Source organism: Panthera onca, chromosome B1, assembly GCF_046562875.1.
Source record: "Panthera onca isolate mPanOnc1 chromosome B1, mPanOnc1 haplotype 2, whole genome shotgun sequence".
In the NCBI taxonomy this organism is placed as follows: Eukaryota; Metazoa; Chordata; class Mammalia; order Carnivora; family Felidae; genus Panthera; species Panthera onca.
The window spans coordinates 131,967,887-131,985,916 of record NC_138342.1 but is presented as its reverse complement, the minus strand read 5'-3'; the positions used below and the strand labels follow the sequence as shown (position 1 = coordinate 131,985,916).

Sequence of the window (18,030 nt, the reverse complement as noted above, 5' to 3'; positions counted from 1 at the left end):
TGACATTAGGATGAGACCATGTTGGTGATATTAACACATCAATTGATTATTCATTTGTATAATGGTTTAACTTTTCAAAAATAGTATTTATATACTTTAATGCATGTTCAAGGCAAACAATTTGATACATCCAGTAAAATTTAGTAAAGCACATCATAAGTAAAATTAATTTATCTTGAAAATGAATTATTTAATTGATAAACACAGTCAAAAAATGAGAAGAAGTAAAGCAATGGGAAAAATTCAGGGGCCTCGTTTTCACTCATCCTTCTTCCTTCCCCTCCCTTCCTCCCTCCTTTCTTCTCATTCTTTTTCTTCCTCCCTCTCTGCTTCACTCACACATACACACGTGTCACACATACACACACTCAGAACTACTTTAGTGGAAACTTGATTAAAAGTGCTTAAGCAGAAGACTGTGAGAATAATGCATTAGAACATAACAAAGAGAGAATTATTAATCTATTATTGGAACATTATAAAATTTACTTTCAAAAATACCAAGAAACTATTCAATTACATGGCTATTAATCTGGAAACAGTTCAATTTTAACAAATAAAGTAGATTTCTTTCCTGGCGAAGGAGATTAAAGAGAAAGGCAGTGTGACAGAATCAAAGATCAAGGAAAGCTCTTCCCCTGCCCCCTCCTCCGTTTTATAAATCCAGTTCAGAATCATTTCTGTGTGTTTAAGGAAATCCCCATCTTTTCTCTAGAGCTATAATTGCTAGGGAAACTATTTGGAACCATCAGGGTACTGATAAGTTCCAAAAGTAAAAGTGCCATTAGTTACTCCTACATGTTATCATCAACAACTCATTCACCTTTCACAGTAAACAGCTTGGTTAAAAAACTTTTGCAACAGCCCTGAAATTCAGTAGACAAAGAGAGAAGATCAGGTACACAAAGCTAAGCAGCCTTGCCAGTGTTTTCCAGTGACTCCTTTATAGATTAGTCACTGCTGTAAAACCTGAGGCAGAGGACCGGAAAGAGTATTGTGAAGTACCAGAATTGCCTAAATTTTTACAATCCAAGGGTTTCAAATTTTAGAAATTAATTTTAGTACTTTCTAACTGTGCATTTAATATTGTTTTGATAAAATATGTCCTGTCAAAGCAACATTGTCTTCTGGTTATTAGGACAATAATAAATGCACACAGATTCATACAGATTTATGCTAGAAGACATAGCGAATATTTTTCAGAAGCATCTTGAATTTTTAGACCTGAATTAAACCAGATATCTTAAGGAACATTTATACAAAATGTAACAGAAAATAATGCAGAGATGATTCTCTGCTCTGTATTTTAACAGTACTTTGAATACACATCACAGAATTTTTCCTTTCGTGTTGTATTAGGTTAAGCCATGGGAAACTGCACATATTTATCATTTGGACCTACAAAAATGGCAATTTTATTTATTTATTTAAAAAAATTTTTTTTAACATTTATTTATTTTTGGGACAGAGAGAGACAGAGCATGAATGGGGAAGTGGCAGAGAGAGAGGGAGACACAGAATCGTTAGCAGGCTCCAGGCTCTGAGCCATCAGCCCAGAGCCCGACGCGGGGCTCGAACTCACGGACCGCGAGATCGCGACCTGAGCTGAAGTCGGACGCTTAACCGACTGAGCCACCCAGGCGCCCCAATGGCAATTTTATATGGCTTAACTTCTTAGCTACATATTGATTTCTTCACCAATTTTAGGTACAAAACTATACACACGTCATTTGCCTTTCTATTTCAAGAACACAGCATATGCAGGGCTGACAAGTAGTAGGTATGCAGTAAATGGTTATTACAGTTAAACAAATGAAGGAATAAGTGAACTGCCTTGAGAATTCAATACACGTAGAATAAATGCGTAAAGAAAGAAATGTTCTCTTACTTCCCTGGGATATAGCCCAGGGAAGGACGAATATCTCACTCAAAAGGAAGCTGAGGATTTGTCTTGTTTTGTTTGGTTTGTACTTGTTATGTTTACACAATGGCTCTATATGTTACTCTTCATGCGCAAGTTTTGAGAGTTCAGAGCCTGAAGCCTCCTTTGAATTCTGTGTCACCCTCTCTCTCTGCCCCTTCCCACTCATGCTCTTTCTCTCTCTCAAAAATAAATTTTACCAAAAAACGTTAAAAAATAAAAGCCCTGAAACATAATGACAGCTGTAGAATTTCTATTCTTTTTACATACATTATATACATTCCAGGCCTGCCAGATGTTACAGGATAGCAAATATATGAATCCCTGCAATTAAATAATTGTAATTTGTGGAATATAATATTAATTTCAAGAGGATAAATAATCCCCCTCATTGGTGTTAAAAAAATTAGGATATAGTCATCTCTGGGAAAAATACAATACTATAGAAGTTATGGCTTAAGAAATGAAATTTCTCAGATTTTGCCCACAATTTATATACTTGTAAAGACATCCTTATTGTCACATGCTTTTAAAAAATGGTACTCCTTGGGATGCCTGGATGGCTCAGTCGGTTAAGTATCCGACTTCAGCTCAGGTCATGATCTCACAGTTTGTGGGTTCTAGCCCCACATCAGGCTCAGAGCCTGGAGCCTGCTTTAGATTCTGTGTCTCCCCCTCTCTCTGCCTCCCCCCCCCCCCATTCACATTCTGTCTGTCTGTCTCTCTCAAAAATAAACATTAAAAAAATTTTTAATAAAAAAAAATGGTACTCCTTGTATTATTTGTTGTCTGTTTGTCTTCATGGCTTCCTGGTGAAGCAAAACCTGCTTCTCCGTAGGTTGTAATACATGGGTGGAGGGCCCAGCGTGGTTGGTGCCCAGTCCTGCAGTCCTACTGGAAATTCTGGTACTGAGAGACAACACGGGAACTTTCAATTCTGTGGCACTAGGACATTCTAGGAACAATAAAAGCTACCATTTCTGGGTCTCCTACTGTGTACATCCAACATGTTATATATATGCCATGTTACATAATCTTCAAAACAACTCTGCAATATAAATATTGCCATCCCCATCTTACAGATAAGTAAACTGCTCAGAGAATTTAGTTTGTCCATGTCACTTAGCTAGAATCCAGATCTCACTCTCTGCAAAGGACATTATTCTTCCGCCATACTGTGCTGCCACTGTGGCAGCCTTCCATTCCTCTAACAAATACTTACTAGTATTTACTCTCCACCAGACCTTGCACTAGGCAGTGTGCCTTGGCCTCATGAAGCTTAGTGCGAAGGAGACATAGACAAATAGCTTCCCAAATATACATTATCCTGTAGTGATAAAATATTATGAAGTAAAACAAAACTGGGTTAATGGTATGGCTGCTCTTTGTGTTAGCTAGTTAAAGAAGGTCTCTCTGAGAAAGTGTCATCTGAGAAGAGCCCTGGATGTGCAGATACTTGAGGGAACTGTGGAACAGCAAGGCTAAAAGCTAAAGGTGGTGCCTTGGAAATGCCCTGATGTGGCCCAGAGCAGTGGCATTCAGTCAGACTGTTTTCTCTTAACTTACTTTCAATTAGGTTGTGTTCAACTAAGTCACCTGAAGCCCACCAGGGTGTTCTCTTCCATAGACTGTGCACACCTCCCAAATGGAACACTTTCAATAAGCACACAAAATCATCTAAAGAGGTCAAGCCTCCAGCTTCTATCCATGCCTGGCATTTTGCCAGTTCAGTCATTGCCTGTGACTACAACATTCCATAGAATCACTGCCTTCCAAAACCTGGATGGGACTCTAGGGTCCCCTGTAAGTATTGCACTATGGAAGAACAAGAGATTGCTTTTTTTTTTTTTTTAATGTTCTCATGAGTAGATTTCTTTTTTTTTTTTTTAAGTTTATAAAAAATAAATAAATAAATTTTTTTTTAAAAAACTACAAAAAAAAAAAAGAGAGAAACACTGCTAAGGTCTTCATTGTATTTATTATTTTTTTCATTCAATTCTATGTTAAGATCTACCCACAATCTGAGTAGTTTATAATTTCCCTTATTTTCTTTTGAACCCAAGGGGCTCAATCCCATGAACTGTGAGATCATGACCTGAGCTGAAACCAAGAGTCGGACATTCAACTGACTGAGCCACCCAGGCACCCCAAGAAACTGCTTTCAATTGGAGAGATGAAATCAGGTACACTGTAAAGTGTTTTCTAGCACAGTGCCTGGCACTTAGGAAACACTCAATAAATATTAACTATTACTATCATCAGAATTGACTTCACATAGGAAGCACAATTTGAGGCAAGGTAGGCTCATCAGACAAATGACAGGATGCTCAGTTAAATATGTATTTCTGATAACAAACTTTTTTTTTGTATAAATACATCCTAAATATTGCACAGGACACACTTACCTTAAAATGCATTTGTTGTTTATCTGAAATTCAAATTTAACTGGGTATCCTGTTTTTTTTGCTTGCTAAATCTGGCCAAGGAAAACTTTCACATGAAGATGAAGAGCAGGGAAAGTAAACTGGCAAGTCCAAAGGAATAGACACAGAAAGAAAATGATATTTTTCATGCACTTTATGTTCTTCAATAATTGTTAACATTGACCCAGTACTTACTATGTGGCAATCACTGCTCTGAGGGCTTTACAAGGATTAACTCATTTATTCTTCATAAAAACATGTAATTTGTCCAAAAGCACAGAGCTGGGAAATGGTGTAACTGAGATTATGGACCTAAGATGTTTGGTTCCAGGGGCTACTGTCTTAACCATTTTCGATGGAGGAAACTAATCTGTTCAAGGTAACTTACAGAAAGACTGCAGGGACAGCCTGTCACCAAAGTAATTTTTTAAAAGTCAGATCATCCAACCATAATTCCTACATAAAGCGAAACATCATTTGCCAACTCTGTTCACAACAGGCTACTGCTAGTCTGCCTCAGCCACTCTCCGTACTTTTTCAAGTCTCAAGTATAGAGGTACGGCTTCCTATGTTTCCTTTTGCATTTCTGAAGTCATCCTGTTCCTGGAACGTGAGATCATCCTGGAATTGCTTCTACCTTGGCAACAACTTATCAAAAGCAAACAAGCTTGGGAGAATTGAGCAAGAACTTCTAGGACACCAACCTTAGAGAAGGAGCAAGGGATGTAGGAGTGCGTATCGACTGTCTAAACAGGACAAAGATAATGATTAATCAGACCTCCTTGCAGATTTAAATACGATGGGAACTAGGAGTGGAGGCTGTCCTCCTTTCTTTCAGCGGGAGTGCTCCTCAAGACTCAGCCCCACCCTTAGAAAAGATGTTTTCCCTGAAGATCTTTTGCCTGGCCCTGAGTGTGGTGGGCACAGTCTGGGTATGGTCACCTTTATTTTCTCTTCTTGTTTTCTCTCTGATGTTTATTCCACAAAGAACTTGCAGGTCTGAGTCAGCCTTATGCATGTCCTCACACACTGTGTGTCCTAGCACGCTTATGTATGCTAACACACTGTTAGCTTTATCAGTTTTAGGCCATGGAGGCAAGTTCCTAGATGAGCCAGAGACCTCAAGAGTAAGAGGGAGGCTTAGCTGGACCAAAGTACAGAAATTCATAGGGGAAACTCTAGCATCTGTAAAACACAGTCTTACAACATTGTTTGTTTGAAGGGAAGAAATCTTTGCCATCTTTGTTCCAATAAAGGATAGTTAATGCTAGGTAACAGAACAAAACATTCCTCTGATAAGAGTTTTTAAAACCTAATTGTTAATTTATTGCTATTTGTCCATAATAAGCAGAACAGTGGCTTAATATAGTTTTTCTGAAAGGTGTTTTTTATGTTTCTTGAGAAAAAAAGAAAAGCAAATTAGTTGTCTTTGAAAACATATGACATAGCAAAATCAGAAGAGAGTAACTGAGAAGGCAAGATGCTTTTGGGGAAGCAATCTTTTAAAATAGTTATTAAATATTGCAATAATTTCTAAAGTTTGACTCCAGAGATCTATAGAACAGAAGACTTCAATTTACAAGCTTTTGAAACACTTTGGTCTCATAAAAACGTGACAAATGTGTTTAAGACACTTTGTTACTTTCAGGCTATGAATTATTCCAATTTATTTCTTTCTCTTCACCACTCATATCCTGTTACCAGAGTAGAAAAAACTAAGGAGGGATTCTAACTTAATTGTCTTCCTTATAGTAAACTAATAAGTAGAAAATTTTATGGAAAATAAGACTAACCTCATTTGTGAACATGGTTATTTTGGATAATGCATACGTTTTTGGTTATTTTTACCTATTGGCATAAATACTTAATTTTTGCTTGTTTTTATTGTTGTACCATTTTATTTTGAAGTATGTTTGAATTCATAATTTTATTTCTTAAAGAGATTATACTTGTTCCTTAAAATAAACTGTCCTTGATTGCTTGAATTATTATTATTATTATTTTTCAAATGAGACAGCAAATATTAACTAATTATAAGAATAAACTATCTCTGGGCCACCTGGCTGGCTCAGTAGGCAGAGCATGTGTCTCTTGATATCAGGGTTGGGTGTAGAGATTAATTTAAAAAAAAAAAAAGAATAAACTATCTGAGATTAAAATAGTTATAGCAAAATCCTTGTAAGTTGGTGATACAAAATAAACATAGTTAAAACTTAAAACCCATGTTAACTGATACAAAGTCCTGTTGGAAGAATATTTTTTTTTTAATGTTTATTATTGAGAGACAGAGAGACACAGAGCATGAGCAGGAGAGGGGCAGAGACAGGGGGAGACACAGAATCCAAAACAGGCTCCAGGCTCTGAGCTGTCAGCACAGAGCCCGACGCGGGGCTCGAACTCACAAACTGCAAGATCATGACCTGAGCCGAAGTCAGTCACTTAACCAACTGAGCCACCCAGGCGCCCCTGGAAGAATATTTTTATGTCTTATTTTATCTCATAGATCACCATAGAAAATTTTTAAATCTATATTTCTAATTAGAAGGTATTCAAAAAAGTCAGCTATGGACCATTATTTTTGTTTTCAGTCTACTCTTTTTCTTTACAAATAAAAAGGAAATTTTATTACATGAGTGGATAACCTAAAAAACATTTCCCAGTCTGAATTGGCCGTCTTTGTATCTTTGGTATGTATTTGCTCAAATAATAGACCCATAGGGTCAAAGTAGAAACTTGAAGGAGACACTAAGCTAAGATAGTTTGTTTTTTTTTCCTACTGAAACAGAAATTACAGGATAAAGAACTCTGAATTTTTCAATTATCTTTCTATCTGTAGACATTACTGATAGAGAAAATGTAAATTTTAACTAATTTTGTAGATTCAAATAATTTTCCTTACATAATAAATCCTTTAAAACTCCTACCATTTATTAAATGCTTGTTTTGTCTCAAACACAGTTAAAAAATGTCTTCACCTTATCTCCTTTAATTCCCGCAACTCCATGAAATGGGTGTTAGGGTTTTCAGTCAAAATCGAAGAAAGCTTGATTTCTGAAGCTTGCAGATGCCCCAAACTGGTGTTCTTAATCTCTGTAAGAACCTTCCCCCTAATTGGGATTTACAGGCATGTTGGTGTCTTCTCCTATCTGCCTAATGTTGTTCTCTTTTGTGTGTATGAATGAATCCTTAAAGACTGGAAATGTCCAGGAAGGTGAATTTATAGCTGAAGGAGGAGGTGTGCGTGGCCCAAGAATTGTGGAAGGACATCACTCTGCCTGCAAAGAGACAGACTGGCCCTTCTGCTCTGATGAAGACTGGGTGAGCAGTTGGCATAGGGAGTGGGAGAAATTTCCCTGTGGTGCTAGAATTGTGCACAGGCTGGCCCAGTAGGTCCCAGAAAACTTTTCCAGTGGGAAATAATCTAATAGCTCATTACATGCCAAATTAAAGAAGACAAATGGAAAGCAACTTCACTCTGAAAGCACTATTTAAATTACCTCTCAAACTCTAGGTCATTAGTGGGATTAACAGATTGGTTTTTAGTTGCATGTTCAGGCCTCAAGATTTTCTGGTGGCTATTTTATGGTTAAGTGAACCCTCATTCCAGTATTTCTCTATGACCTATGACTAGTCCTCTTAAACTACTTTTAAGTCAATAGATGATCTAAAGATATTGGGGTGGGGGCGGGGGGGGGGAGCAATGGGGGCTGCATGGAAACCTTCAAAATTATACTGGATCCAAGATACAGACCTTTAATGTAATTTTTTTCTCTTCACTTCCAGAACTACAAATGCCCTTCTGGCTGCAGGATGAAAGGGTTAATCGATGAAGTCAATCAAGATTTTACAAACAGAATTAATAAGCTCAAAAATTCACTATTTGATTATCAGAAGAACAATAAGGACTCTAGTTCACTGACAGGGAATGTAATGGAACTTGTGAGAGGGGATTTTGCCACCGGTAACAGTAAGCATTACAGATTTGGTGCTTTCACTTTATAGCACACAACAAAACAACAATAGCCCTAAATAAATATTCTGTCTCCTTATGGCAACTTCAATTTTATCCCAAAGTACTTAAGATAGAAACACGTGCCTTTATGATATTCCTAAATTTTAAGGAGGGGCTTCTTTTTGTTATTTTTATAACATAAAAAAGGTTAGCTTAGAATTGTTTACAGTCACAAAGTCAGAATTTGGTAGTGAAGAGTAGACTTTAAGTGTGCTCTTTTTTAAGAGTATATACTGAAAATACGATGAGCACAACCTTTTGAGTAGATATTTTTGTTTCTATCTTACAGAGGAGGAAACAGAGATCATGAGACTCAACCAAGGACACAAAGCTATCATGTGATGGAGTTAGGAGTTCAATCCACAGACTCCACCAAGCTCTTTATGTTTTGTTTGGTTTGGTTAATTCAAAATATAGAGCCATGTTCTTTCTCATAGGACTATGACTAAGCCTTAGGACTAGGAAACACTCGATTTCCTCTGGGCATGGGAAGCAAGTTTACTGAGGCTCCAGTTACTGAAGCCTTGCTGTAATTCTCTATATCTTTAGAAGACACTTAACTAATTTAATGCCAATGGTGCAACCACAATAATGACAAGTGAATGATCATGTTGACCTAAAAAAAATAATAATAAATAAGTAAATAAAAAAGCTTAGGAACAATTTCAAATGGATAGGTTGGAAGAAAAACTTCTCAGTAAGAAAATCCATGAATATGTTTAAGTCTCTTGGCTAAGGATATGATGAAATAATTGAAATGTGATCAAACTATTTAATCTCCTAATTACATCTTTAAAATTCCAAATTTTTTCTTCTGCATCTATTTGAATTACTAACTGCTAGTAGGGCATCTTAACTGACAGCCATGGATGACTAAAGGACATAACATTGTCTAAAAATGCCTAACAGATTTGGAACTCGCAAATAAAATGTCCAGAGAACAAATTATTGTTAAAAGGGGAGGATATTTATAAGCAAGTTTCCTTCTTTACTGGCTATTATAAGCAAAGCACTTGGCAGATACTTCAATATCCATATTTTCTTTTTTCAGACAATGATAATACATTTAGCCAAGTGTCAGAAGATCTGAGAAGCAGAATTGAGATGCTGAAGCGCAAAGTCTTGGAACAAGTACAGCATATCCAACTTCTGCAGAAAAATGTCAGGGATCAACTGATAGATATGAAACGACTGGAGGTGAGTAACTTTGTGGCTCTGCCACCAGAATTTCCTTGTTTTTGAATAGCAGGAAGCAAATTCATTGAATGTCTACTGTATGTAGAGCAAGGTGTTATATCCATTATCCGACTATGAAGTAGGTATTATTTCCCCACTCTACAGATGAAAAAAAAAAAAAAGCTCAGTGATATTAAGTACATTTTCCAAGGATACATAGACAGTAAATTTCAAAAGCAAATATTAAATCCCTGCTTGTCTTGTTGCAAAGCTCTGACACCACTGTGCCTCTGAATCTTCAATCTGAGTCTCACTGAGGCTCAATTCATTAGTGTTTCCTTTCAGAGGGAATAGTACCTTACTCTTTATCTATTTTAAGACTAAGATGAATCCAAATAGCTCCTGTTGCTTATCCAGGCAAACCTTACAATACCCACATCTCTTCCGCTGAGGGTATGATATAAATGAAAAACAGAATTGATTGGTAGGTCTCCAAGTAAAGAAATGAAACCAGTTTTCAAAAAATAAATTAAATGCGAAGAACTCAATAGACATAATTTTCCTTATTTATATCTGCCTCTTTTCTTTATCTTTCTTCCCCTCTCTCTAGGTGGACATTGATATTAAGATCCGATCTTGCCAAGGTTCGTGCAGTAGGGCTTTAGAACGTAGGACAGATCTAAAGTACTACGAAGATCAGCAGAAGCAACTTGAGCAAGTCATTGCCAAAGACTTACTTCCCTCTAGAGATACGCAATATTTACCACAGCTGAAAATGCGCACAGCTCCAGGTATGATTCCTGGGGAGTACAAGCACCAGCTTCAGAAGGCCCCTGCAGAGTGGAAGGCACTCATGGAAACGCAGCAGATGAAAATAACGTTAGAGAGGTCTGGTACAGATGGGAATGCCCCAGGAGACTCTGTAGCGCATGGAACGGGATCAGTGCCTGAAAGCCCTAGGAATCCTGGGAGCTCCACACCTGGAAGTTCTGGCACTTGGAATCCTGGGAGCACCGGACCTGGAAGCTCAGGTGCTTGGAACCCTGGGAGCTCTGGACCTGGAAGCTCCGGACCTGGAAGCTCGGGCGCTTGGAACCCTGGGAGCACCGGACCTGGAAGCTCAGGTGCTTGGAACCCTGGGAGCTCTGGACCTGGAAGCTCCGGACCTGGAAGCTCGGGCGCTTGGAACCCTGGGAGCTCTGGACCTGGAAGCTCAGGCGCTTGGAACCCCGGGAGCTCCGGACCTGGCAGTGGCAGCACCTGGAACGCCGGCAGCTCTGGAGTTAGCAGTGCGGGTACTTGGCACACGGAGAGTGCCAGCTCTTGGAGCTCTGGGAGCACTGGAACTGGCAGTGGCGGCTCTTGGAGCTCTGGAACTCCTCAGCCTGGAAGTTTTAGGCCAGATAGCTTAGGGCATGGGGACACCAGGCCTACCAAGCAAGAGTGGGACACGTTTGAAGATGTGTCAGGAAGTATATCTCCAGGGACAAAGAAAGAGTACCACACGGGCAAACTGGTCACTTCTAAAGGAGATAAAGAGCTTCTTGTTGGTAATGAGAAGGTCACCTCTGGTAGCACGACCACCACTCGTCGTTCATGCTCTAAAACTGTCACTAAGACAGTTATAGGTCCTGATGGTCGCAAAGAAGTGATCAAAGAAGTGGTAAACTCCGAAGATGGTTCTGATTGTGACTTGTCCCATGCTTTTCCTGGTAGCCTAGGGGATCTCCATTCTAGACACCCTGACTTGGCGAGTTTCTTTGAATCTGCCTCAACTGGAAGCAAATTTTCGAGTGTACTCACACCTACCTTAAGAGAGTTTGAAAGTATGGGCTCGGAATCTGACATATTCACGCACTTAGGGGAACACGAGCTCCCTTCCGGTGGTAAAACTTCAACTCACAGCAAACAGTTGGTAAGCACTAGTAAGACTTACACCAGAGGAGACTCCGCATTTGAAAGCAAGGGCTTTAAAGTGGCAGGTGAGGCCGGAAGTGAAGCGGAACACGAAGTCCTCAGAGGAGCGTATACCACCAAAAGAGGCCATGCTAGAGCTCGCCCTGCCAGAGGTATCCACACTTCTCCTTTGGGGAAGCCTTCCCTGACCCCCTAGACTAAGTTCGCTATTCCCGCAGTGCCTCCCATAGCACCTTGAACTTCTTCCCTAGCCCTCTATTACACCTTATAGAAATGACACCTTTTGGTTTTTTGTTTTTATTTTTTATTTTTTGGCACTAGACTGTAAGTTCCAGGAGGGCGGGGACTTTATCTATCTTATTCATCTCTGTATTCCCAAATGCCTAACAGTGCCGAGAGTCATCACTCAATAAATAACATGTTAAATGAATGAATGAATCCCTCTGAAACTCGATTTTAAATTTGTTTAGCCGAATTCTTTCACCATTCAAAATGTGTCCTGTTGGAATTGTCACCCAATTTATTAATCATATTTTAAGTGTGTGTCTCAGTTGACATTAAGGTCAGGTTAAAAACAAGTTAGCACTAAATGATGCTTAAATATTGTTGCTGGTTACTTGCTATTATCAGTACGTGCAAGTAAAATTTCAAATCCATTGAGGAACATCTCCCTTGCAATTTGTAGGTATAAATGTCGCTTACTTGCTTAATCTCCATCTCAGTGTAGGTGCATCCTTTCCCCCTGGAGGGAATGAAGGAGGGAGGGAGGGAAGGAAGGAAGGAAGCAAGGAAGGAAGGAAGGAAGGAAAAGGAAGGCAGTATCTGCCTTCATTTAATCTGGGCCATGCCTATCTTTGTAAAGTTAAATGAGAGTAACTTCTTCCAACCAGCTTAATTTTTTTTTTAGACTGTGATGATGTCCTCCAAACACATCCTGCAGGTGCCCAAAGTGGTATTTTCAATATCAAGCTACCCGGATCCAGTAAGATTTTTTCTGTTTATTGTGATCAAGAGACCAGTTTGGGAGGATGGCTTTTGATCCAGCAAAGAATGGATGGATCACTGAATTTTAACCGGACCTGGCAAGACTACAAGAGAGGTTTCGGCAGTCTGGATGACAAGGGGGAAGGAGAATTCTGGCTAGGCAATGAATACCTCCACTTACTGACCCTGAGGGGCTCTGTCCTTCGGGTTGAATTAGAGGACTGGGCTGGGAATCTGGCTTATGCAGAATATCACTTGAGGGTAGGCTCTGAGGCAGAAGGCTATCCCCTGCAGGTCTCCTCCTATGAGGGCACAGCAGGCGATGCTCTGATTGAGGGTTCCGTAGAGGAAGGAACAGAGTATACTTCTCATGCTGGCATGCAGTTCAGCACCTATGACAGGGATGCAGACCTGTGGGAAGAGAACTGTGCAGAAGTCTACGGAGGAGGTTGGTGGTACAACAGCTGCCAAGCAGCCAATCTCAATGGCATCTACTACCCTGGGGGCTCCTATGACCCAAGGAACAACAGTCCTTATGAGATTGAGAATGGAGTGGTCTGGGTTCCCTTCAGAGGTGCAGATTATTCCCTCAGGGCTGTTCGCATGAAAATCAGGCCCCTGGTGACCCACACGGAGCAGAAGTGAGAGTAATCGGTTTTCTTTGTTTAGTGAAGTGGAGAAAGAGTAAGGAAGATAAAGGAGTCAAGATTCTTTACAATCTATTAAAAAATTCACAGGTGCTATTTTATTATTCTTTGTACTGTATCCAAATGTAACTGAGACATTTTACTACTTTAAAAAATAAAATTATATGAGTTTTTTTACCCTTAAAGTAGCTCCGTGGGTTTTAACATTTCTGTAAGGATACACCAAGGAACATTCAATACATCATGAAGAAGGGGTCAGATGGATGCTCCTCTCTGCAACCCTTAAGGGTGTTGTTTTGAGAACTCCTCTCCCGCACCATTCAAGGGCCATTGTAAAGTAAAAAAGTTATTTCATCCATTTTGTATGAATAGGTTGAAACCGATACTTTAAGTTACAAATCACTGAATTAAACAATGGCTGCACTTTGTAGAGGAACTTACAGATTATGAAGTATGTTCATCATCTCTGTTAGCAAGCAAATCCAGGAAGAGAGGAGAAGCATTTTTTCCTAATAGTAATAGAAATCTGTTTTTTTTAGCCTTTCAATGAAGACCATAACGCCTACTTAATTTTTTCCCTGGAGTCTAACAGATTTCTTTCAAAAACACATGGCATGAAAAAATGCATTTAAAATCCTTTCAATATTTACAAAGCATTCAAAAAATACTATTACTATATGTTGAATTCATAAACTCAATATATGTACATTGGCCAGTATTTTATTTGATGTCAGTTTTATCATTGTTCTTCGCGGACTTGGCTCCTGTCCCCCGTTTTTTTTTTTTTAAATGTTTGTTTATTTATTTTGAGAAAGAGAAAGAAATCACGCAAACACGAGCAGGGGAAGGGCAGAGAGAGAGAAAGGGAGAGAGAATCCCAAGTAGGCAGTGCAGAGTCCGATGCAGGGCTCCATCTCCCAAACCTCACAACCCGTGAGATCATGATCTAAGCTGAGATCAAGAGTCAGTTGTTTAACCTTGCTTAACCGACTGAGCCACCCAGGTAACCCTCCAGCCCCCAATCTTTAACTCAAATCTCTTTCTAGTGAGAAGTAGTTTCCATTTACATTTGAAAAGGTATTAAAATATTCCTAGCACCCTGGGCCCCTGGCACGTTGCTTTCATTTGCACAGTTTCTACCCCAGTGTAACAGCTTCCTTTATCCTAGAAAAAAAAAAAAAAATAATAATAATAATAAGAAGAAGAAGAAGAAGAAGAAGAAGAAAAGAAAGAAGGAAGCAAGCAGGCAGGCAGTAAAGGAACAGGGGCCAGAGCCTGGAGGGCAGACAGAAGATGAACACAGTGGCTTACAAATGAGTCACATATGAAGCCCCAGAATTCTTGCATTTTCTTACATGCAATTAAAAATCCTTGGGGTGCCTGGGTGTCTCAGTTGGTTAAGGAGCCAACTTCAGCTCAGGTGATGATCTCGCAGTTTGTGGGTTTGAGCCCCATGTCGGATTTATGCCAACAGCTCAGAGCCTGGAGCCTGCTTCAGATTCTGTCTCCCTTTCTTCCTGCCTTTCTCTCTCTCTCTCTCTCTCACTCTCTGCCTCTCTCAAAAGAAACAAACATTTAAAAAATCCTTGATACAAATACACCTCCAAATATTAGAATAATCAGAGAAGAATTTTTTCAGAAATAAAAGAAGTTTCAGGGCACCTGAGTGGTTCAGTCAGTTGAGCATCCAACTTTGGTTCAAGTTATGATCTCAGGGTTCGAAAGTTCGAGCCCCACGTGGGCTTGCTGCTGTCAGCCTCTCAGAACAGAGCCTGCTTCAGATCCTCTGTCCCCCTCTCTGTGCTCCGCCCCCTGCTTGCTCTCTCCCAAAAGTAAATAAAAATTTTAAAAAAGAATTAAAAGAAGTTTCATTTATTTCAGATGTGGGCGTTCCATGTCACCTCTATACCTGCCCCATTTACACTCACACATATGCATGCCTAGCATTTGAGTTGAGAGTAGGAAGTATTTTATTTTCCAGAATGTCCTACTATTATGGACAGAGGTCCCCAAATGAAAGTGACTCTGAATGCAAAAGGCCATTCATTTCTCTTTCATTTTGAAGGCTTTGAGTTTATTGGCAAAGAATGGGTAACCTCTTTTAATGTAATAAACAATGGCCAATATTAACAGAATCATGGATCATTGGAGATATAGTTTAGTTGTAAGAAAAGACACCAAGCATCTCTTTTCCATTTTGCCTTTAACTTATTGCTCTATTTCCCTTATTCCCAAAATTAAATATTAATTTAGTTCCTCTGACTCTCATTCACGATGGAAGCCCAACTAGGTTTTCACTGTTATTGCTTTCTTGAAATTTCTCTCTTTAAAGTCAACAAGGGCTTTGTAGTTCTAAATTTAACATCCTACATTCAAACCTCCTCCTGCTTGACATGTTTTAAACATCTGCTGTTATTGTCCCCACCCTACCTCTTCAATCTGCATTTTTCTCTTGATTTTTGGTTTTTATTCTTTATTTAAAAAATTTTTTTTTAATGTTTATTCATTTTTGACAGAGACAGAGACCAAGAGGGGAGGGGCAGAGAGAGAGAAGGAGACACAGAATCCAAAGCAGGCTCCAGGCTCTGAGTTGTCAGCACAGAGCTGGACGAGGGGCTCGAACCCATGAATGGTGAGGTCATGACCTGAGCTGAAGTCAAAAGCTCAACTGACTGAGCCACCCAGTAACCCCTCTCAGTCTTTTTAACTGGCAATTCCTTCTTTAACCACTCCTTAAATGTAGGAGTTTCTTGTTACAGTAACATTAATACTAATTTTTATCAGTTGGGATTAGGTTTGATGCATGTGGCTTATATAAGACAGAAACTTATTTCTTATTCCCAAAAAAGTATATAGTAATATGTCTCCTAAGTATCTTCAGGAAGCCATCATCCTAACAAATGGCTTTCATCTTCAAATTTACCTCATGTCCTGTCAAACCATGTCCTGTGGCAATCTGGAAGACAGAGGAAAGACAGAAGGGAAATGGAGTACCTTCTCTCTTTTAAGGAACTTTCCTGGATGTTCCATACAGCACTTTTACTTATGTCTCACCAGCCACAGCTCTGTCACATGGACATACCTAGGTGCAGGAGAGGCTGAGACACCTTGACTGTTAGCTTCCTATAGGGCTATCCTAATTAAAATTAGGATTCTGTTAATAAGGAGGAGCAGAAGAATAGATGTTGAGGTAGGCAATTAGAAGTCTTAACCAGCCCATCTTTTCTCACTCTCTACGTGAGTATATGTTCTCCTTGGTTGACCTGACAATCACCGTAGCTTCGATTACCATCAATAGGTTGATGATATAGCCTAGTCTAAAACTTTGGCCCTTTAATATCCATATCTTCAACTCATACCAAACACCTCCAGTTAGATATTTCTCATCAGTCAAAGATTGAACTAATTACCTTCTCATCAAAACCTGTTGCATCTTCTGTATTTCTTGTCCCAGCAGAGGCATCATTAACCCCCAGCTTCCTAATCTAGAAAACTTGAGCTCCTTCTCAGCTTCACTTTTTAATTCTTGTGTCCAATCTACTTCTAAACCCTTTTCTACTCTAAAAATGACCACTCTTAGAGCACTTTTATGCTCTTATGGTATCTTGAGTTAATCTTTTTTTTTTTTTTTCGAGAGAGAGAGAGAGAGAGAGAAGAATCTTTAAAAAAAAAATTTTTTTTAACATTTATTTATTTTTGAGACATAGAGAGACAGAGCATGAATGGGGGAGGGTCAGAGAGAGAGGGAGACACAGAATCTGAAACAGGCTCCAGGCTCTGAGCTGTCAGCACAGAGCCTGACGCAGGCAGGGCTCGAACTCACGGACCGCGAGATCATGACCTGAGCCGAAGTCGGCCACTTAACCGACTGAGCCACCCAGGCGCCCCAGAGAGAGAAGAATCTTAAGCAGGCTGTATGTAGGGCTCAATCTCACAACCAATAGATCATAAGTCAAAATCGAAAGTCTGATGCTTAACTGACTGAGCCACCCATGTGCCCCTTGAGTTAATCTTTTCTAATTTGGGCTGTTTAACCATCTCTTAACCTCTCCCTTTACCACCATGGCTTTGCTCATTCATTCTCCACAAAGTTACCTTTTAAAAAATAAAGCACTCCTGCTTACAGCCTACCTTGAGGTTGAGTTGAAACTTCTTGGCTTTGCATATAAGCTCTTTCACAAATTGGTCTCTTTTCAACATCTACATTCACTGCATTTGGATTGCATTGAATTTCTCACTGGTGTCAGAAATACCAGATCCTTTAATGAGTCTGCTCCTTTGCATACACCGCCTAGAAGCCTCCCCTTTATCCTTAAAGATCCAGCTCACAGTGTTCCTTCTGCGAACTCTTCCCTAATGCCCACCCTAGAACATAGAGCCAGGAATTTTACTCTGGGCCCTCAGAGCTCTTGTTTCTACCTCAAAAATAACACAGTGGACCCCTAACTCTAACATATTTGTTTGCGTTATTGTGACACCAGACTGTGAACTCCTTGAGGCCAGAGCTCCTGTATGTAGTGTTTCCTGCCCTACTCCAGGATGTCTCACCTATTCCAAGATTATACAGTTAAGTTTTAAAAGTTTCTTCGAATATTTTTACGGTTTTTCTCTTTACGTTTAAATATTTAATTAGCTAGAATTTATTTTAATATGTTATGAAGAAGGTCTACTTTTGTTTTCTTATGGACGGATAGTCAGTTATGCTGGGATCAGTTATTAAAAACATTCTTTGCCAGTGGAATTGAAATGCCAATTTTGTTGAATAAAACAAATTGATGTGTGTATATACACACACACACACACACACACACACACACACACATATATATATATATATACACACTCTCCTGTGCTTTTATCACTTTGCTCATCTTTAAAGTAAATAAATAAATAAATAAAACAAATTGATGTGTGTATACACACACACACACACACACACATATATATATA

At 39.3% G+C, this 18,030-nt stretch overlaps 1 protein-coding gene across 1 annotated transcript; it reads left to right on the top strand.

The window, feature by feature from the left end:
• Positions 1–5,151: 5,151 nt before the first annotated feature.
• Positions 5,152–13,265, top strand: FGA (fibrinogen alpha chain). The gene is made up of 6 exons (XM_060653955.3): positions 5,152–5,276; positions 7,537–7,662; positions 8,128–8,311; positions 9,408–9,553; positions 10,143–11,601; positions 12,357–13,265. Exons 1-6 carry the CDS (start codon positions 5,223–5,225, stop codon positions 13,076–13,078), a joined length of 2,691 nt encoding a protein of 896 aa, XP_060509938.3. The 5' UTR covers positions 5,152–5,222; the 3' UTR covers positions 13,079–13,265.
• Positions 13,266–18,030: the final 4,765 nt, after the last annotated feature.

Coding starts and splice junctions, on each gene's coding strand:
- FGA (XM_060653955.3), top strand. CDS start 5,223: ATGTTTTCCCTGAAGATCTTTTGCCTGGCCCTGAGTGTGGTGGGCACA. Junction 9,554..10,142: donor TAGATATGAAACGACTGGAG/GTGAGTAACTTT, acceptor CCCTCTCTCTAG/GTGGACATTGATATTAAGAT. Junction 11,602..12,356: donor TAGAGCTCGCCCTGCCAGAG/GTATCCACACTT, acceptor TTTTTTTTTTAG/ACTGTGATGATGTCCTCCAA.